The sequence below is a fragment of the Eublepharis macularius genome, chromosome 10 (assembly GCF_028583425.1).
Source record: "Eublepharis macularius isolate TG4126 chromosome 10, MPM_Emac_v1.0, whole genome shotgun sequence".
In the NCBI taxonomy this organism is placed as follows: Eukaryota; Metazoa; Chordata; class Lepidosauria; order Squamata; family Eublepharidae; genus Eublepharis; species Eublepharis macularius.
In genome coordinates, this window is record NC_072799.1 from 58,338,264 (window position 1) to 58,360,242 (window position 21,979).

At 40.1% G+C, this 21,979-nt stretch overlaps 1 protein-coding gene and 1 non-coding gene across 6 annotated transcripts in view; both read left to right on the forward strand.

Moving 5' to 3' along the window:
• Positions 1-21,979, forward strand: part of TMEM131L (transmembrane 131 like) — a 91,264-nt gene that overhangs the window by 30,091 nt on the left and 39,194 nt on the right. For 4 of the 5 annotated variants that reach the window (XM_054989887.1, XM_054989888.1, XM_054989889.1 and 1 more), the window contains 4 exons: positions 13,901-13,969; positions 14,995-15,118; positions 16,665-16,781; positions 19,710-19,820. In XM_054989887.1, coding sequence (XP_054845862.1) covers positions 13,901-13,969; positions 14,995-15,118; positions 16,665-16,781; positions 19,710-19,820 — 421 coding nt within the window. The remainder of the gene's footprint in view (positions 1-13,900; positions 13,970-14,994; positions 15,119-16,664; positions 16,782-19,709; positions 19,821-21,979) is intronic. The other variant, XM_054989890.1, reaches the window with a different exon arrangement.
• Positions 21,548-21,673, forward strand: LOC129337193 (small nucleolar RNA SNORA66). The gene has a single exon (XR_008597788.1). It is a non-coding gene; the product is annotated as a small nucleolar RNA SNORA66 (small nucleolar RNA).

Below are 21,979 nucleotides of genomic sequence, written 5' to 3' on the forward strand. Positions count from 1 at the left end.
AGGTGCCCAGTGAAAGTTGGAAGATTTGTTGGCTGATGTCGCCTTTGGCCACAAGCTTCCGGTCCAGGAGCACCTTAAAGATCAACTAGATATCCAGGGTCGGAGAGTTGGAGCTCCCTTTGTCAGATACATGGAGTGGAAAAAGGAAGGAGTTCGTAGAATCCAGGCAGAGGGGGTGGGAGGAGTATGTGAATTAGAACTTCAGAATGCAAGCTATAATACGTGTTGTAGTTAACTTGATAGAATCTGGGTGTGAAATGCAGAAAATTAGCATCTGTAATGCAAGAAAAATCTAATGTCTCAATTCAATCCTGGAACTTTTTGCAAGGCTCATTTCAGGAATATTTCTCTGAATCCAGAGAGAATGATTTACAGAGAGGAAGTGAGAGTCTTTTCATAAAGAGCAGAGCTGTTGTTACCTGCTCTGCCTTGTGAATGGGTCTGTTGATGGCAAGTAATGTTTGTGAAATGTTACAGTTTTCTGGGGCATTTCTGGACATTATGAGCCACTTTGTGTCTGTACTGAGCTGAGAAAAAGGGGATTAAAAGCACCCAAATAATACTTCATGATTTTCCAATCTAGGTGAAAGCAGAGGGAAATCCTGACCCACCCATTCTGATTCTGTCTTGACGAGGCTTCTAGGTCATTCTCATTTTCTTTGTCTGCTGTTTTGTTTTATTTATTTATTTATCTGTGGTTTAAAATTAATTTAAGTCTTTGCTGTCCCAGCAAAGCATGGAAAGCCCCTCTTCAATCAGTAAGGTAACTTCCTGTTTCTATCCTCCAGTATCATTTTTTGAAATGTGCCCAGAAATGAGATTCTTTAGATAAGCTAAACCCTATGGCAGCATTATGTCTGCATTATACATGAGGTCTTCAGTCAGGGAGAATGAGATTTGCCTAAGGACACTCAGCTGTGTTTGTGGGTGCTCTGAAATTTGAACCATGGATTTTTCAGAACAGAGCTCATGCTTTCAACCATTGTGGTAATGGTTGAAAGTTCTTTGTGTATGGATGTTGTACCTTCTTTAATATTCATACTGAAGCCTGCTAAGAAAGCACGATGTTGTTGCAAATGTCTGGAATGTTTCATTTCTTCTGCATAGTACAGTTGTGGCTGAATGGCACAGTTCAAATGACATTTAAAGTGGCTCATTGCTTTAGGACACATTGAGCAATGTTAGACAAAATGTGGGAATTATTTAAGGACAGAATTCCAAGTTTGTAGGACTATGCACCAGATTTTCCAGCCTTTGTTTAGCTGTCCGTTTGGTTGCTGTTCCTTTTTAGGAAAGTTTCAGAGGAAGAAAAATGATTTACTTCTTTATGAGAGCATTGGATAGTTTATCCCAAATACACTGTAAAGCTTCATAGGAGCCATTCTGACCTGTCAGTACAAAGCTGTATTTTGGTATTTGCTGAGTCTGAATGATTTCATTGAAACAGAAACTGAATGGTCCATAAGACCTTCTGAAATGGACAGCAGAAAACTTAAGAATATAGGTATCAATTATGAAACTGGTCCAATTGACTGTGCAGTCACAGATTCTTTAAACTGTGTATTGCTAAGCGGCTTAATTTTAAAATTATTCTGTGGTGGGAACTTGGATAGCATTAGTAGTAGATAAAAGAAGAACATAGTGGATGTAATCCCATGTAGCAAGTGTGCTCACTTCCTGTTACTTTGAATTTTGTAACTATCTTGTACTTCCTTTCAGTCTCCCAATTTCTGTTAGGATGAACTGACTCTTATATAGATGACTGAGCAAAACACACGTACATGAAGATGAAGTATTAAGCTTGAATTGAGAGAACGGTCTGCCTAACTTTGGAATACTGAAAATTAAACAAAATGTGGTGTTAGACCAAGATGCAGTGTGTTGATGCCAATCATATTCAGATCTTGATTAACACAAAACCATAACATGCTCTCTCTCAGTGTATTACTGAGGAATTATGTATTTTATTTATTCTGCTATATACTCTTCTCTTTGTTACCCAGCTTTGACTTGGTGCTTTGTCCTTTCTGAAGTGGAACAGCTGTCTATAGTTTTGTCTTCTTGCTTAGCTTTAACAGTACAAGTCTGTGCACTGTTACTTCAGTCTAAGCCCACTGAAACCGATGGTCTTAGACCAGCATAACTCAGGATAGGTTGCAGTAGTGCAACTGTCACCTTTAAGTAGTGCTGCTGCTAATGAGGGGTGTGCATGGGTCTCCTGCTTCGGGTTTACCCAAAGCAGGAAACAATCTGGAATAACCCAAATCCCAAAGTGTTAAGCTAGGATTCAGGTATTTAAACCACTTCAGTATGCTCCATAAAGATTCAAAGCACACCGAAGTGAAAAAGCTGAGGGAAGCTTTGTCCTGGCCCAGCCCCGCCCCCATCCTGCCAGTCAGTTGGAGCAAGGGCACAAACTTTAAAGTGCCCTCCACACTGCTTGCAAGTTAAAGTTTAAACCCCTGCCATTGCTCTAGCTGACTGGCAGAGCCAGCTGGAGCAAGGGCGTGGGGTTTAAATGCTTGAAGCTTTCCAAAGCAACCCAAATCGCTTCAGAAAGCTTTGATTCAAGATTCGGGCCAGCATGGTCCCCATTTCGGAAATCCCGAATCTTTACGAATTGGGTCCGATTTGGAGCTTATATGGAGATCTGAGCCATTATTTTTGAAGTTATCATTATTTGGATTCCACCAATACAACTATCACAGTGACCATCTAATATTGGTAGATGTGCCTGTATGCAGGATGCTGTTGAAAGGTAAAAAGAAACTGTTGTCAGCCCACAGGAACATAGATGCAAAGCAGAAAAACTTGTACCTCATTCAGGATGTTCATCTTAGTTTTGCAGAGAATTTTCTTGTTAAGGGCATGCATGTAAAGTCACTTCTTTCCTTTACCACCATTCATGAATATGAGGCATAAGCCAGTCTTGTCCCAAGATCCCTCTATTCTTACCTAATTCTTTGAAAAAATAAAATGCAGACCACTTTGAGGATTGAGGATTAAGTGTTATTTTGTACAGCCGGAGATGTTCGGTTTCATGGTTTCATGTGCTATACATTGAACAGTGGAAATGGGTCAGATTGCCACTTAGGCACATAATATATGGTCTAGAAGAACTACGTTTCTTATAACCTGGACCAGTAATGTCTAAACCATCCATGCTACTTAATTTTTGTTTTAATTTAAGAACAAAGTTTTATTTATTTGATTTATACCCTGCCCTTCCCACAGAAGGGCTCAGAGTGGCTTCCAACAGTATTCCAATAAAAATACAATAAAAAACATTAAAACCACTTAATCCAGATGACATGAAAAAAGTCAAAGGTGAGTGTAAATGATCAGTGTGAACTGTTTATCACAGGAGCATAAAACTACAGTGGAGCAAAATACCAGGGTATTTGTTTTTTTAAAAGATGCACAACCATGCAGGGTTGATGTTCAAACTCACTTAAATGCATTCAGCTGTAAATTACTATCCTACAAATCTGCTTCATGTGCAGAAATAGGCTTCTGTGAAGAACAGGTTTTCCGTAATCTAGTACACTGAAGATAAACTGGGAATGCTGTGCCAACCCAGGCATTCTGTAATACATTCTGTCTTTGACATTATGCCTATTATGATTACAACTAGATCCAAGTTTCAGTGTAAATTTTAGCTATATTATGTGCTGTATAAAAGAGAGTTTTTCTTTACCTGAAAATTAAAACCTTTGAGAACTTGGCAAGTAAGATTTCATTGCTGGTACTGATAAAAATAAACTTACAAGTGCACAGCTTCTTTTTCTTCTGTTTTTTGAAAATGATGTTGACATTTTACCTTAAAGGTCCATTACATGTGGACCTGTTACATTAAAGAATATATTTGAGGATATGTACAGTACAGCAAGCATACAAGTGTTCTTTTTAAGAATATAGTTTGAACTTCGAACATTTCAATCCAGCTTCTAGCCTGATTTGAGGAGAGAGAATTTGGGGAAGCATTACTCATTTATAGCTTGCCTTTCTCCCCAGTGATGACCTAAAGCAGTTTATATTGGTCTCCTCTCCTCCATTATACCCTCACAACAATCCTGTGAGGAGGGCTATGCTGAGTGTGTGACTGGCCCAAGGTCACCCAGAAAGCTTCCATGGCAGAGTGAGGATTTGAATCTGAGTTTCCCAGATCTTAGTCCAATGCACTAACCACTACACTCTTACTTCTGGACTTCTTTATATCTTTTCATGCCAGTGTCCTTCAGGATTGTTGGCTAGAACAGGCACTGGTGCCATCATACTTGGATGGTTCCGTGTAAGTCTGGCTGTTGGGTTCCAGAAGATCTTGCTGGGTAATGGCTGCTGTGCCATTGAGGTCTCACAAGGTTCCATCTCATCCTGTATGTTGTTTAAGGTCCATATGAGACTTCCGGAAGAGGTCCAAGAGACTTGGAAAGATCTTTATTGGTACCAGCTCTGTTGTTATTTTTTCCCTAAATTGGATGAGATAATAGACATCTTGAGGTAGTAATGGGCTGGATAAAAGCCATTTAACTTAAGTTCTGAGCAGATGGATGGAGAATCAAGTGTCACCTGTGTATTTGTCAACTGTGGTTGGTCTGTAGGCTGCCACCCTGTGGTTTGTCCACACCACAGGTCATCCATGTTCTGATCAAATCTAGGTTAGATTATAATGAACTAAGTGAGGCTGCCTTTGAAGATGGTACAATTGATTTGCAGCAGCAAGATGGTTCGTTGGTGGTTGTTGTGGGTTTTCCGGGCTGTATTGCCGTGGTCTTGGCATTGTAGTTCCTGACGTTTCGCCAGCAGCTGGGGCTGGCATCTTCAGAGGTGTAGCACCAAAAGACAGAGATCTCTCAGTGTCACTGTGACACTGAGAGATCTCTGTCTTTTGGTGCTACACCTCTGAAGATGCCAGCCACAGCTGCTGGCGAAACGTCAGGAACTACAATGCCAAGACCACGGCAATACAGCCCGGAAACCCCACAACAACCATAATTCTTAGGCTGGTTGTTACTTTTAAGACAATTACAAACCAGGAAACCTTACAGGATTATTTGCTCCCATACGGTCCTGTCGGTCAATTAAGGCAATCTGTGGAGCCCTGCTCTGTTTGCCTTGACTATCTAAGACAAGGTGACTGTAAGAGGAGGAACTTTTCATTTGTGGCATCGAAACTCAGGAAATCCTTTCTCTCAGTCTTTAGCCTGGTGCTAAATTAAACCCATTGAAAGCCCATTTCTTTACCCAGGCTCCCTACCTCTCCTGAATATTAAAGCCACCCTCTGCAGTGTTATATATAGGCTTTGATGATGTGGACCTTTAAATTATATTAATTACTGCAGCTGGTCTTTTTAAGTATTTTAATGCAGTTGTGATTTCTATTGATATGTTTATGTTTAATATTATTTCATTATTTTAATCATGTTGCAAACTGTTTCAGGAGATGGTACAGCTGAGGATATGAGAAACACATTTTTTTAAAAAATAAACTACAATCAAAAAGTAGAGGAGGAGGAAGTATATGAAAGTGCAATTAAAAGGGGGAAAAAACCCACCAGGCTTTAAATGTAAATGTTAAGCTGTAAATGTTAAGCAAGATGGTTTAAAGAGCTAAAAGAGTACATCAGTTATGTAAACCTCAGAATTTATAAAAGTATGCATTAAACAGCAAAGCACTCAGAAGTCATGGAAATCATAACTTAATATATCTGGAAACATAATTGGGGTCTCTCATAATTGGGCTACTTGCACTGGTTTCGAGAGTTAGGAGCCTGGGGGTGATCCTGGATGCTTCCCTGACTATGGAGGCACAGGTCGCAGCAGTTGCCCGGTCTTCATTTTTCTATCTAAGACAGGCCCGGCAGCTTGTCCCCTACCTATCAACCCGTGACTTAACTGCAGTGATCCAAGCAACGGTGACTTCTAGATTAGACTCCTGCAACTCACTCTACGCAGGGCTTCCCCTGGGCCTGATCCGGAGGCTACAGCTGGTCCAAAATGCAGCTGCGTGAGTAATTGCAAGGGTCCCAATTAGGGAACATATAACACCTATACTACGCCAGCTGCACTGTTTACCAGTTGAGTACCGGGTCCAGTTCAAGGTTTTGGTGTTGACCTATAAAGCCCTATGCGGACTGGGCCCAGCATATCTGCAGGACTGCCTCTCCCCATATGTACCCCAGAGGATGCTTCGTTCAACAAATAAACAACTGTTGATGGTCCCTGGCCCAAGGGAGGCCCGCCTGGCCTCGACCAGAGCCAGGGCATTTTCAGTCCTGGCACTGACCTTGTGGAACTCTGTCTGAGGAAACCAGGGCCCAGCAGGATTTATTATCTTTCCTACGGGCCCGTAAGACAGAGATGTTCTGCCAGGCATATGGTGGAGGCTAGGTTGGGCCCCCACTGGCCACACTAAAGATCTGTCCACCACCCTACATATGAGCCAGGGCTTGAAAAGCAGTATTTTATCATCGCCATCTGAAGAAACCGTATTGTATAAAGTTGTTTTAATGTTATTTGTATACTGTTTTATCTGTTTTTAACTGTATTTATGTAAATTGAAAAGTTGTACTCTGCCCTGAGCCCGCCTGGTGGGGAGGGCGGACTAAAAATCTAATATAATAAAATAATCTGCCAATTCCTTTTAGATTTTATCTTTTGGTATCACATGTAATTCTGAAGGGCTGTGCCCTGTGTGGATATCAAAATGAGGCATGAAGGGGGAAGAACATTCTGTATATCTGAAGGAACCCCTAATTATACAGAGAACTTTCTCCTTGAACCTTTAAAGTAGAGTAACTCTCTTCCAGAAGGGATTTTAGTGATCTATGCCTGCATTTGCAGGGTACCACAGATGAGCTAGGTTGCAAAGGCCTGGCGTCTTGCAAGATTTTGGATGCCATTTTGCAATTCACTCAGATATCAAGGCCTCTGGTTTCCATTATGTTGTATGATGAAATGAGCACAACTTGTTACTGTTCCAGTTGTTCTGGCAGCCCAAAATGGCATCCAAAATCTTGGGATGTCATTTTGCTAGACTTCAGACACAATTTTGAGTTGCCAGACCAATACTGAAGCTGATGGTGAGAGTGATGGTTGGTGGGTGAGACAGAGGGAAGATAGGCGAAGGAAATATGGAGGAGAAAGACTCTGCAATTCCTTGTGGGTCTGAACTTCAGTATAAAACTGAATTGTAATCAAAGGACAAGTAAGTAAAGTATAGCCTTTGCCTTGTGTAATTATGTATAGCACTGATGTATGTGATAAAAGCTTATTTTTTAGAAAATCTTAACACAGAATGATGTTGCATTATCATCATATATCTAATTCTGAAACAGGGTGGATTTGATTTAAATTGAATCAATTTAAATCATGATTTGAACCACAATTTAAATCACTAGTCAGTAAGACTAGATTTAAATCATGGTTTTCTACATAAAGACTCATTCTTTTCTATTCATCGAATTTTTTGAAACTTGGCACTTAATAAGTAAGGGGTTTGTTCTGTGTACAAAGATTTGCAAAGGAACAATGGGATTAAGGTCTTTTTCTTAACTGTGTATGCTTATTTTATAACCTTTTTGCTGTGAAGAAGAGACACGTGATCTCTGCAGACACAAATTCACAGTTTTGAGAGCTGTAAAACCAAGCATCTGTGACAATATCTTCTAGATAGAAAAATTGCCCAATAATCTACAGAAACTTCTGGAAGAGCATGACATTGCGAATGGATTAATGGAATTCGTCACCAAAAAATTTAAACATTGCATGAATATACAGCCTCATGCTACATAATTAAAAACGAATCCTTATTTCATGATGATAACTTTTGGGCTATAATGTATCTTGAATAAAAAACTTATCTTTAGATAGATTTTTCCTCAAAAAACATTTTATTATAAAATCTGATTTTTAATTTTAAAAAAAATCATTGATTTTTTATCCACCTTGTTCTGGCTCCTGTGTGGATCAGAAAAACCAGAGAATGGGGCCAGGTGTGTGTGTGCCCCCACCCCATTGCTGCTGTCTCCCCCCCCCTTCTTGCCCAGCTCATGTAGGTGTTAGGTCTGAGGTTATTTCCCCTCCTTCAGTAGCAGCTTGGACCACAGAGTGCCAGGACACATTTTTCAATCTGCTGCATCCTACACTTTCTGAGAAAGCCACACATTATTATGAGTTCCTGTAATGATTTGAAGTGTATGTGTTTTGTTAAAATGCTTGGTGTGTTACAGAAGAAGGTGGTGAAAGAGAGGGATGAATGAGTGAGATGATTGTTTGATGATTGAGAGTGTGGGTGGAGCTGAGAAGTGTGTGTGGAGAGAGAGGCAGTTAGCTGTGTAAGTCCGGAGGGGAGTTAACAGTCAAAGCTGTCAGGAGTTAACAGAGTAGAATCCAAAATAGTGCTGTGAAAGGCTGATAAGTTTCTAAAAGATAGCGTAATTGATCCAGTGTATGATGTGACATCTGGATCTTGGTCAGTCAACATTGTATTATCAACACAAGTTCTGGAACCCAAGAATACAATGGGTCGAATCCAGCCACTTTTCCATTCAATCTTGCTCAATTCTCCTTCACACTACAACTTCTATTTCATGTGGTTTTTGTACACACACGTCCCATGATTCTTACAACAGCCTTTTTAGAAGCTGGTTGCATCCAGCCCAATTTCCCCCTTCTTTCTATTCAGATTCCATAGCCGTATCATTTCCCATTTACAAGAGCTAAGACTGTGCATAGATGATGTTAGAACTTCTCATTTAAGATTGCTTACAATAGTAGAGATGTAAGCACCAAAACTAAAATTAACTGGGGTGGGTTAAAAATGGGATTTGCTTCAACAAAACCCACTTTAAGACGAGCATGATTGTTCATCTCCAGAGAACCTGGGCCTGTAACTGCAAAAAAACAGCCTAATGGTACATTTAAGCAAAAGGACTTAGCACTAGAGATGGGCACAAAACAGGAAAAAAACTAGAGTTTCACGTTTCGTCACATTCCAAGAATCACGAAACACGAACTTTGATGAAATTGTCCTGTTTCACAATATGATTTGTTAGTTTCATGATTCATCAGAACCTGGGGCACTTCAACGGCCTCTTACATATTCAGAGAGACTGGACTTGGGGGGAGGGCCCCAAAACCACCACACCCCAAAACCACCACACAGCCCAGGTGGGAGAGGTGCACAAAATAAAACCAAAGGAAACAACAAGAGTGTGAGTCCTCAAAAGAGCAGAGAAAGAATTAAGAAGAAAAAAAGACAAGCAAATAAAAAATAAGGGAGGCCTCAGTCAAGCTAGGCCCCAAAGCTAGGCAAAGGCCTGAGACTAGAGTGGGGTGGAGGAAAAAAGGCACCCTCACCCAAAGACCTTGTAGTGTACTGGGAGCTTCAAGAAGAAGGCTTTAGTAGCAAGGCTCTGTACAGCTGCATTCCGATTGGCCGGGTTGTTGAGCCGGCCAATCAGGATTCCCCTACAGACTAGTGAATTAGCGAATAGGGTTTCTGGATACCGGGTATTTGCTATTGGTTGAATTTAATTGTGGGCGTGTTTTGGTAGGGAGTTGAGTGTTCTATAACTGCTGTTTGATGTTTGTGCTTTGAGTGGTGATGTTCCTGTTAATAAAAGAGTTACTGGAAATCACTTGAACTGTCATACCCACTATATAGTAGCTATACAGCTAGGCCAAGAGCTGAAAATAAGAGGCTTTTAAGACTCTTTCAAAGCAGCAGCAGCAGCCAAAACCTCAGTTCCACTTTTCTCTCACTCCAGTCCCAGCAACAGGTCCTCCCTCTCCCTCTGTCTACTGGGACTGAAAAGCACAAGGCAGAGCGCTCTGCCTTATATAACAAACACTCACATAGAGCAGAACAAGAGGTCTGTGGTTGGCAGACAGACCTGCCTAACAGGGTTTGGAGAGATGATATTGGTGTTCCCATGGCTACAGAAGGCCATCTCCTCAGTTGCCTAGGGGATTAACCCCCCTGCTCCTCGCTGTATAGGGCAGAATGGAAGCTCTACAGTTGGCAAGGAGAGCTGCCTATTGAGGTTACGTGGGCTAAGATTGGGGTTTCCAATAGCAACGAAAGGTCTGCAGACATTCCAGGCTTATGTTGCCTAGAGAATTAATGGATCAGTGCCAGCCTGTCTGGCATCATGAATCGTTCACGAATCGAACAAATTGGGCCAAAAAGTCGCAGATTTTGTGGAAACCGCGGCCCCACAAAATGTGTTTTGTGAAACACAGATCGGGCTGATTCATCATGAAATTTGATTCATATTTCGATTCGTGCCCATGTCTACTTAGCACAAATAAAGGAAGAAAAATGATCTTTTAAACTTTTGGTTTATCTGCAATAAGATATGATAAACTGATACGATCCCCATAATAGCACACCACACCACACCAAATTACAGTTGCCATAGAAAATAGCAATAGCAAAAAACAAGCCAGGGAATCACTTATCAATAATATATTTCCATGTGAAAAAGTGCAATAGTGCAAAAGTGCAACGATTCAATTATTATAATAATTTTACAATACAGGAATACACAAATACACAATACAATCATTACGAAAAGTCCTTCATAGTCCGTACAAATTCTCCTATGCGTTAAAGTGCAAATTGCAAAATGTCTATTGTAATAAGAAGCCGGAGGAGGAGAGTGGCAATGAGCTCTTATATCCTTTCACAGTCCAAAAATTAAATTGATTCAAAAACGCCGACGGGAGTGTGCAGGCAGATCTCAATTAACCCGTTTCGTGAGTGAAAAACTCACTTCATCCTGGGCATGAACATTTCGGACTGGACCCACTGTAAACAAAATTGCAATCAACATATGTAGCCATTATACATCACATATGAAAAATTATACAAAAATTCATAAATTCATAAAATACACTCACAGTGTGGTACAAGCTCCATATACCCTCTCCGGCAGCAAATGAAACAGATGGTGCTAACGGACTCATGATTGGTAAATTAATTACTGTGTATATATCACTTACAAGGGGCCAATTACAACAGTGATCTCATCTAAATGAATTACAGCTGGAGGGAGGGAGGTCCGCAGCACCCTCACTACTTATAGTAGAATCTCCGGTTATAAAAAACAAGAGTAGACAATCTCCAGATTCAATCCATGTGGTGAAAGGGTGTTAAGTTGGAAGATCCATTTGGACTCCAACCGCATAAGTGATTTATTTATATCTGAAGCATATGGGCAGTCCAGATGTTCGAGGACGGAGACCTTAAAGTCGTGGTGTGTGTGTTTACACTCACGGAAATGACCGACCAAGGGTGCCTCTAGTACCCCATTCTTAATCCTTGAAATATGTTCTTGTATTCTTATCCTGAGCGGGCGGATGGTACTGCCTATGTATAACAAAGGGCACTGGCATTGTATAATATACACCACATGGGCTGATTTACAATTTGTGAATTCATGCCGCGGAGGCGTGTGGGTCGGCAAAATCCGATCCAGTCCTACCATGTGGCCACATACATTACATGTGCCACATGCAAAATGGCCCTTAGGCATATTAGGACGGGATGGTGCATTTGAAAATTCAGACCTGATTAAGATGTCCCTGATCGATTTGGTTCGTCTATAGCCGACCGCTACTCCTGACTCACATCCCCGGACGTCCGCTATAAGATGCCAATGTTGCCGTATAATGGAGGTAATCTTCGGTGCTAGGGGAGTATATTCCAATCCCCATTTAATCCTGTCGTCCTCTCTCCTCTGTTTAGGAGTCAACAAGGTTCCCCTGTCCGTCGCATCCGAGCGTATCCTAGCTTGATCTATAACTGTGCTAGGATAGCCTCTTGTGGCAAAGTTTTCCCCCAATTCCCTGCGTCCAATTCTATAAAAATACGGGTTGGTAGAGTTCCGTTTTATCCTCAAAAATTGGCCTACGGGAATATTATTCCGCAGGCTTCTTGGATGGAAAGACTGATAGTGTAAGTAGGCACAACGATCTGTGGACTTCTTAAAGGGGCGTACTGCAAGTTTGTTATCTGCCTCACGATAAATAGTGATGTCTAGGTAGTCTATGCTGTCAGTGCTGCCGGTCCAGGTAAACTGGATAGCCGGATGCCAGGAGTTAAACCACCTACCCAGTTCTTCAGCGTGCCTCTCCTCCCGTAATAAGATTATGACGTCATCTATGTAGCGCCTATAGAGGAGGATGTGTTCCTTGAAAGGATTTCGGTCCTCATTGAATATCCATTGGTTCTCTAAAGAGGACATAAAAATATTGGCAATGCTCGGGGCAGCCGCGCAGCCCATGGCTACCCCCTGCAATTGAAAGTAGAATTCATCATTAAATCTAAAGTAATTCTTCTCCAATACAATATCTAGTATATTGAGAAGAAAATGGGTGGAGGGCTTCTGCACATCCCGTGAGAGGAGGGCATTCTGGATTACATGCCTTGCCTCTTCATGAGGGATAGAGGTATATAATGACCTCACATCCAAAGACATCAGATATATTGTCGGAGGAACGTCCATTGATTCCACTAGGGAAATTAAAGACATAGTGTCTTTTAAATAGGCGGGCGTAATGATGACTAGAGGCTGCAGGAAATGGTCCAGATAGCGTGATAGTGGTTCCAAAACTGAATTGGAGCCAGAAATAATCGGGCGTCCAGGAGGAGGATGTCCCGGCTTATGGATTTTGGGTAATGTGTAAAAGACGGGTATTCTGGGGCTAGGGTTGATGAGTGCATCCCTAGTCCTCTTGTCTATCTCATTCCCAGCTAGCCCCTCATCCAAAACGATCCTAATGATTCGTTGGATGTGTGTTGTAGGGTTAGTGGACACCCGTCTATATTCAATCTCATTATTAAGCTGTCTAGTACATTCCTGCACATAGTCCCCCGTGTCCTGTATCACGATTCCTCCCCCCTTGTCCGCGGTCTTAATAACTATGTCTTTGTCATTTTTAAGGGTCTGCAAAGCCTCCCATTCTAATTTAGAGAGATTATATCTTTTGTGGATCCTACTTAATTCCAATTTGGTCACATCCCTTAGCACCACCTTTTCAAAGCTGTCTATCATGGTGTCTGATATATTAGGACAAAACGTTGATTTATAAGTAATACCCGTGGACACAGGGGGGTCCCCCCGCCCAAAGATGCTTCTAAGTTTAATCAGACGTATTAATTTAAAGAGATCCACCCTGGTCCGGAAGGCATTATATTGGGGGGTGGGCACTATTGCACTTTTTCACATGGAAATATATTATTGATAAGTGATTCCCTGGCTTGTTTTTTGCTATTATAATTGTTAGCCTGGGGTTGCCCGTAGTTTTGTCCAATAGAAAATAGCAAAGCTTTATGGCAAGCATTCTCCTTAATTTTGTCTTTCAGCACTTTATTTTATAACTAACAGGTCTACAATTGTATTTGGTTTTTATACTTTGCTGATTCTTAATTTGTTTGTTCCACTGTGACTTTATTCCACTGTGACTTTGTTTCACTGTGCCTGTTTTTAAAGAAACTGTTGTTGATTAAACTAAATTCTCAACACAGTAGGAGAAAGCAGAACTGACAAGAAAGTATATAATGTAGAGGAGCTACCATATCAGGGGCCACAAATAACATCTTTCCTGATGAGCAGCCTTATGATGACCATCTACAATCATCATGGATATACTTGGAATCACAGGGTTATGAAAGTCTTCCTTGAAAAGAAGTGAACTCTGATAACGGTCTCTTAAACAACGTTAATGTTCTGCAGACATTTTGAGTTTCTGCTAAGCAGCTGTTCTTTGAAATTTAAAATGGAATCTAGGCTCCGGAAGAAAAAGGATTTAAAAAAAATTGAATCTCTATACTACTAATGTATGAATCCTTGGACAACCAGAAGTAACAGTGGCTTCTCTTTTCCTTTTGCAGCTTCTCTGCAAAAATGCCCAGTGGGAGGATCCTCCATTTTCACCCTTCAATTCTCCATTTTGGAATGCAGTGAGTATCTTGTATACATCCCAAATACAGGGATGGTTATTGCCATGTCTTGACAAGTTTTCTCTTAAAACAATCTATTATTTCCTGTCCTCTTTTTGTGAACATTATCTCCCCTTTGTTGATTGGCAACATAAAGATTAACATTGGTTATCCATATTAGTGAACTGATGTTCCTATCTGTATAGATAGGAACATCAGTGATGTTCCTATCTGCATTAGTTGTGTTAGCAACAGTGTGAGTATAAGAGAGTGTAAGAGAAAGTTCATGTGTACTGGCAAAACTTGGGTTGGTGCTATGAGGACAAGTCCTGGGTTTGAGCCCTGCTCCCTGTTCCTAGTTAGTTACTTCCTGCTTTTTCAACAAAGTAGTTTCCTGTTACATGGCGTGTTTGCCCTGCAAACCCAGACCAAACTGTGGTCTGCAATCCCAGTTTTTAGAGCAAATTCAAGTGATGGCTTCCTGAAAACCAGCAAGTAATGAACTAGCTTGCAGTATGCATCATGAAATGCAGGAGGAGCAGCCACATGAGCTCAGGATTCTCACAGGCTCATTTGCATAGCACTAAACTATGGTTTAGCATTATGCCTGAATCAAAACGTACTGTTTACTTACCTCAGTGTTTAAGTTGATTCCTGTCATCCCTTGTTTTGATTTCAGTAAATTGACTGGGTTTGGGGGTAATACGATTCCTTTAAAATTAACATGTCAACAAAACATGATTCTTCAAGATAAACTAAAGATTGGCGACCTCTGTTTTAAAACAATAAAGTGAAATAGTAGTTTTTAAGTTTGAATTTTCCTAATTTCTGAATTGAATTACAGCCTTCTACCCAGAAAAAAAATGTCTTTTTCTTTACAGTCTAGATTACTTGCTTACTTCAAAGGATTTTTATTTATATTTTAATGAAACTAAATAATATACTTTTGTCCTGAATATTGAAAGTTTGTGTGTAGAGTGAAAAGTACCAATCACTATTTTTTTCACTGTCAGTAACTCCTTCTCCACTTTCTTGTTTTCCCCTAGGTTACTGGGACTGCCTAAAGCTAAAATTCTGTATGCTTACAACCCCAGTAAGGATAGCGAAGTTATAGTGAATTCAGTGTTTACAACTAGTAGACATTTTCATGTGTCTCCTGTTTATGGCAGGGTGAGTGTTGCTATACTTTTGGAAAGTATGCTGTGGGAGAGTGGGAGAATGTCCAAATGTCATGCTTCCTTTGGCCTAAGGCATTTATTCTGTGGCCCCTCTTCTCTACTTTCCCAATCATTAGCCTGTTCTCTGTTGACATGTGTGTTTCTACTAGGGCTGAGCCCAAAGTTCTCGCATGAATATTTCTGATATGAACGAAGGAGCTTTTGCATCATACCTGTAAAAAGGCTCCTGGAGGAGTTCTGCCCTCGATTAAATGTCATATATTGGGATGGGGGTGGTTGCATAGGCTATCTAAATGTGTGATGGGAGGATGTTTTAAAAGGGTCCGAAAAGATATATGTATTGCGATAAAATTTCTCATTTTGGCTCAACCCTAATATCTACCGCATTGAAATTAAAGTAGACTGGCAAATATGGATGAAAACAAAGAATGCATAGCTGCCTGTAGCTCCAGAAGGAAGACTGCATATTTATATCAGCTTGCCTTTTGTTCCTAAATATAGTACATTTTGTATATATGGTAGCAGTTAAAAATCAAGTGTATTTGTCTTGAATTACTGTGCTACGGCACATAATCAAGGACATTTTGGGAACATACTCAAGTTTAAAAGTTTTTCGAACAATATAATAGAGTTTGACGTGTACCACATTTCTTTCCTTTTGCAAATACTAACCAATTTTTCTAGAAGTATCTGACCTGGGTGAAAGAACTGCCCTTCCAAAGGTTTTGGACAAAGACATAGAACATCAACACCAAGTGACAGGGAAATTTGCTTCAAAGCTGTAATGGAGAAGGGAGTTCTCTTTGATTTATAATCACACTAGTAATGTTATATAGCATAGTTTAAAATCCTTTTTAATAAAGGAAATTTAAACAATGTTTTCCATGTAACTTCATTAGAACTGTTTTTAGAATTGGTTGCAAACATTTGGGTTTGGACTTAAATGGTCTCACTTGGGATACAATTAGTAAAAATTGAGATTGTGCATAGACTTGTCCATTAGAGACACTCTGTTTAGGATGGCATTGCAGAAAACCCATCCAAGACCTCATGTCAAATAATGGTTCTTGGCACACTAGCCCTAACACTGATTTTCAGTAAAAAAAGATAAGGTATCTTGATTGTCACCAATTATAAGAATTGCCTCCAGGTGTTTTCCCATTCTCTCTCTCTCTGTCTCTCTCTCTGTGTGTTTGTGTGTGTGTGTGTTGTGTGAGAGAGAGAGGAGAGAGAGAGAGAGAGAGAGAATTCACTCCAGATTTACTGGCGTTCATTGCTGCCGCCTCCGCCCTTGCCCTGTGAGAGGGCGAAAGGGCAATCCCAATTGTTAGCACAGTACTGATGACAGTTGCCCATCCTCGTAGTGTCCCTGTCTTCCGGTTCATTTGTGGTGAGGCATGGGGTGGGCATAAAGGGTAGGCACAGGCTAGTGGGGAAAATATTGGATGGTGACATCTTATTTTTTTTATTTACAAGGCTGTAATAAAAGCAATGCAACTAAGTATGTTGAACATCAGACACCTTTATTTTATCTGTAGGTGATTCCAGCAATGGGGAAAATTTATTTCAGAGTACTGTTTCTTCCAATAGAAGAAGGCAGTTTTGAAAGTTCATTATTTATAAATACCTCATCTCATGGAATATTTTCATATCAGGTAATGTTTTATTCACTGGCTTCAGACCTAGAAGATACGTGTTCTCAAATGATGTCACAGTGGGAAAAACAGGAAACTGCCAGTAGTTCTTGGTTATGAATGGATAAGACTTGAAAAGCACATTACAATCCCCATGAGACTAAAGCCCACTGAGGCACAGTAGTGTTTGCCTCTCTGTTCTCTACTGCCCTCAGAATTTTCCTGCTTTTATGTTAAGGAGCAAGAGGGTGGTATTTTGGTAGTGCCTACATAAGCATTTCAGAGAGGCATTTGTAAACAGAGCTGCTTCTTAACATGGTTTGCACATCTTAAATACTTGAAAAGAGGCATTGAATTGTTTGGGTATGTTGTGCACCATACAAAATATAAGTCTCCTGAATAGAATTCCATTAAAGTCTCTGTTGGGCAAATGACAAGGTGAGGCAATGTGTGCTTCAGATGTAGCTGGGAGTCTTGCTGTGGGGAGCCTCAGGGTTTGGGATAGAGAAACAAGAGCTTACTGTGTCAGGAATCCACGAGGTTTTATTTAATTTTGGATTTTAAAACTGTTTTAGCACATTTTCCTTGTTAAAGTAATCTTCATTGCATAGCAGCTGACACAGTGATGCCTCTGATGTTGCTATTTTCTGGAGGCAAGATTGATTGATTGATGGAAATCCTTTCTGCTTCTTACAGCCCTAAAGCTAGCTTGCTGGTTCCAATATTGAGAGAGAGCTCAATTCCAAGATTGAGAGAGAGTTCAATGGCTGTCCATAGACTATAGTGTGTTGACCAAGGCATAGCTGCAGTTCTGGTCCCTCCCTGTATAAAAAGGCCTGGATTGTATCTGTTGTTTTCATAGGGGTACGAGGCTACTTGTAAACCTTGTGATACTATATACCTCTTGAAGCAGGGAGGGAGATGCTTTGAAAAGCTGTCATTTAAAAATGGAGCTTGTACAACAGAGAAGTCCACAAAAAAGTAGATTGTGTCCCAGACACTGTATCTCTTGGCCCATTTAAACTTTATAGAGCTGTTTCTTCTGGTTGGTTGATTTTAAATAGTAAGTAAAAGTGCTTTAAGTGCTTCAAGTAGTTAGAGTATTACAAAACTGTAGCTGACATGCAGTTTCTCTCGGGGGCCAAGTACAATTTAAATGGATGTGTACTAAGAGCCATGTACAGAGATACCCGAGTGATTAAATACAATTAGGGTTTCTCCCACACTCTTCTGATTTAGGAACAGAAGTAGCTCAGTTGAAGTCCTGATACACATAGTTTCCTTATTTCTCCACCATCTCACTAGCACTTTACTTTTTTTTTCATTGTTGCCAAAGTAAATTTTTTGGTATAAGATATGACTATAATTCAGTCATACCAGTAACGTTTGAGGGGTGCTACCTGTTTCCGTTATGCTTCCCAGGCTTCCTCCCTCCCACTTTCTCCCTTGCACCACTAATGGCTGTCCAGTGCCCTTTCCCTGTGTCTGCTGCACCCGTAATCCCTTTCTGTCACATTTAATGAATGGTACTGCTTATAAATATCTTGCCACATTAGGAATCCATAAGGCTTTACCCACTTTTCTATTTTGAAAACTTCTAGCATTTTTTTTTCTTGATTGAATTGCAGCTAGCATGGTGAAACTATCTGATACTGATTGGCTGAGCCAGTATGATAGTGTGAAATCAATGGTCTTGGAAGTAAACCAGTTGAGAAAATTGTCAGTTTCTGGTTCCAACCTCACAACAGGAATGACAGGCAGGATAGTTTATCTGTCTTTGGGTTACCTTCTTCTCAAGTATTCTGTGGAAAGACTCTTTGTGATGGTTATCTGGGGCAGCAGTGGTGGAACTTTCCAGATGGAAAATGGATGCTCACCTTGATTGAACAGGAAAAGTGGGTGTATGGGACTCAGATAATCTTATTTAATGATAGACTGTTCTGACTTCACTCATCCTCAGCACTAACTGATTATTAAATGGTCTTGAGATGGCAGTTGGGAAGAGGAGAAGCCACTTCAGAAGGAACCCTTGGGAGCTGGAGGTCAAGCTGGTTATTAAGTAGCCTTCTAGATGTCTGAATCCAGAGAAATGCATATAGTATATTATAGTGGTATAGAGTATATATCAAAGTAAAAGCATTAAGTGTGAATACACTTGATTTTCAACCCATTTTTCATCTGCCTAAAATTACATTATTCATTTGTGAAATTCTCTGCATGTTTTAATACATTTCTTGATTGTTGTTTAATGCAAAGAAGGCTCAATGTACGTGTCTTCTCACAGACCACTTTTTCCAGGCCTGATCTAGGTAAATGTGTCTGAAAAATGGTGATTAAATGTTTTTCAGGAGCAATGTGTACAACGCCTTTGTAAGACTTTCTAACATAGCAGTCCCGCCCACCTTTCTTGTTTGAATCTTTGGTGATAATCCGGTTGTTCTCTAGGTGCACTGCTACAATGCATGTTTTGAATAAGACTGAGCCCAAACTAGGACACTTCTTTTAAAAGCTTTTATCTTCTTATGGAAGCTACCCTTTGTAATAATTTGGGGATGGGGGGGGCGGAATGGCTAAATGCAAATTGGGTAAGTGCTTGCTCATTCAGAGTAAGAGCAGAAAGTACTAATCTAAGTTGGTTTAATGATGTCATCACATAGTTAAATCAGACTGTTTATGTGGTGTTATGATATCATTGATTATATGATCCTTACTGGCCTGGATTGTCAGGAGGAAGTATCTAAACTTTTTTTAAAAATAGGGTTGAAGCGTTAAACGACAAAGACCAGCAAATGTGTGTGTGTGTGGGGGGGGGTGCCTTGGGAAACACTTTGAATGTCCTTTCACCTTGAAACATTCACTAGTTATTTTAAAGCATTCTTGTTGAGTGCTGAAACATGGTGTTGTCTTGTTAGAATTATTTGTAATTAGCTGGTGTCCTATTTGCATTAGGTCTTTGGAATGGGAACTTCGAGGACCGTTTCAGAAGATTCTAGAAAGCAGCTAGCAAATACTTATTTACTGCTTCCACATATCAACAGTATCCAAATCTCACAAACACTGGTATAGTATTTTAAAGTAAATATTAAGCAACGTTTAGGAACCATGTGTTGTTTTTGTTCTTCAAAAATAACTGCTTCAGTTTCCTCTTCTGTATTAAGCAAAGTAATAGCAACAGGTTTTAATTGAAATTGTTGTGGTTTCTGAAGATTTGAGTGAAAGTAGAAGTAACGGCAGCATTATTTACATGTTACAAAAAATTGCATTTGAAATAGTACAGTTGAATCTGATCTTTGCACGTAGCTTGTCAGTTCTATGTGAGTAAGTTGTATAGTTGGTCAACTGTTAAGACTTCAAGGTTGTGTGGTAGTTGCCCTTTGTATCCATATTGCTCCAAAAAGTAAGCTGTAGTTGTCCTTTAGTACAGTTATTTCTTCTAGTTGTCACTGTAGATAATGGCTTATAGCAATGAAGAGGTAAAAATGTCACTGGTGAAATATGACATCTCTATGCCCTTCTGCATAAAGAAATGTTATCCTTGAGAGAAGCAGTTTGGTTGTACTTAATGAGTAAGGGAATTTGAATTGAGCTAGAATCTCTTGGTCCAAAGCCTTTGTATGTAGCTTTATATTTGGAATTATCTATAGTCAGGAAACTAATTCTTTGTTGTTCTGCACACTTTAGTCCCTGTGGACTGCAAAATGTCTTCAGGTCAGTGTAACATCCTGCATGATCAGTTTCATTACTGGGTGTTTCATAACTCTCTGGTTGTGTGACCGGCCCCCCCCCCCCACCTTATTTGTTCACATCAGTTTGTCCTTTTTCTTACCTGGATCAAGATTTCAGAATCTTCAGTTCTTACTCCGAGACCCAAATCAGATGTGATAGCAGCAGATTCATACATTCATTTTTTCACAAAAAATGTAACCAACATCAAAATATTGTAATGATCATCATCATGAATATGATACAAGGATTCCATAGTTGTTGAAATTTAGATTTAGTAGTCTTTGATAATATCAATATTTCTAGCTGTTGACAAAGTTGACAAAGCTTTCGCAATCTTGATACAGGCCTATATTTGGCAGTTAATATGTTACCTGCTGTCAACAAATTTCAAATTAGTTCATTATGTAATGAGATGTTGTTTAAACGACCTCTACTCCAGTCAAGTAGAAAGCTGTGATCTGGTTTAAACAGAAACCAGAGATGGGACTATGGTAAAACCTTCCTTCTCCATTTGGGGAAGGATCTGGCTAGCCCTACTTTCTCATTCCTTGTGTTATTAAATTCAGCTATTCCACCGCTGTTGCTTTCTACATGGCTGTTGGGTCTGCTGCTGTCATGGCTAACATGGTCACCATTTATGTTTTTGGAGTCAAGATACTGTATTCTGAAAATGAGGCTAGATGGGTTGCTTCGCCAATATCATTTGTTCAGTCTTTTTAAAATTGACTTTGTACAGAATGTTATGTTGTTTGCACATAATTGGGAGAACCAGGTTTGATTCCCCACTCCTCTGCTTGAAGCCAGCTGGGTGACCTTGGGTCAGTCATAGCTTTTAGGAGCTCTCTTAGCCCCACCCACCTCACGGGGTGTTTTATTGTGGGGATAATAATAACATACTTTGTAAACCACTCCGTGTGGGCATTAAGTTGTCCTGAAGGGCGGAATATAAATGTTGTTGTTGTTGTTGTTGTTGTTATTAAACACTACTGTGAAATACAAGCAGAACATACAAGAAAAGAACATACAATCTGCTGTCACTCTACTGTCTACAACACAGTAACTTGCAAACTTAATCACCAGCTCTGCATGGTACAGCAGAAGGAAGGGGAAGCGGTTTGTTAAACTAAATGTGGTAATAAACCAACACTGAGCTTACAAATAATGGTACTAAGTGTTTTCATTCAGTCCACTGCAAAAACAACCAGGGCTCATTTCTCTACAATTTGCACTGATATTTTGGGTTTTTTTGAACTCCCATTACCTCAGTTCTCAAGAAACTGATTCATTAATGTGGCTTTTCATTGTGAGTGATTATGTGGAAGTTTGCTGGTGCTTGTGTGCATCAGTAATAGTTAAAGTTATAATACATTTTTACTTGATCTGTTTCTTTACCTGCAAAATGTGATGGTGATAGGGAGAAGTTCAGACCTGGGCCTTTTCTGCACGGGTGATTTTTGCCACTTTGGGCTGCATACCTCTTCAGGTTTTCTTCT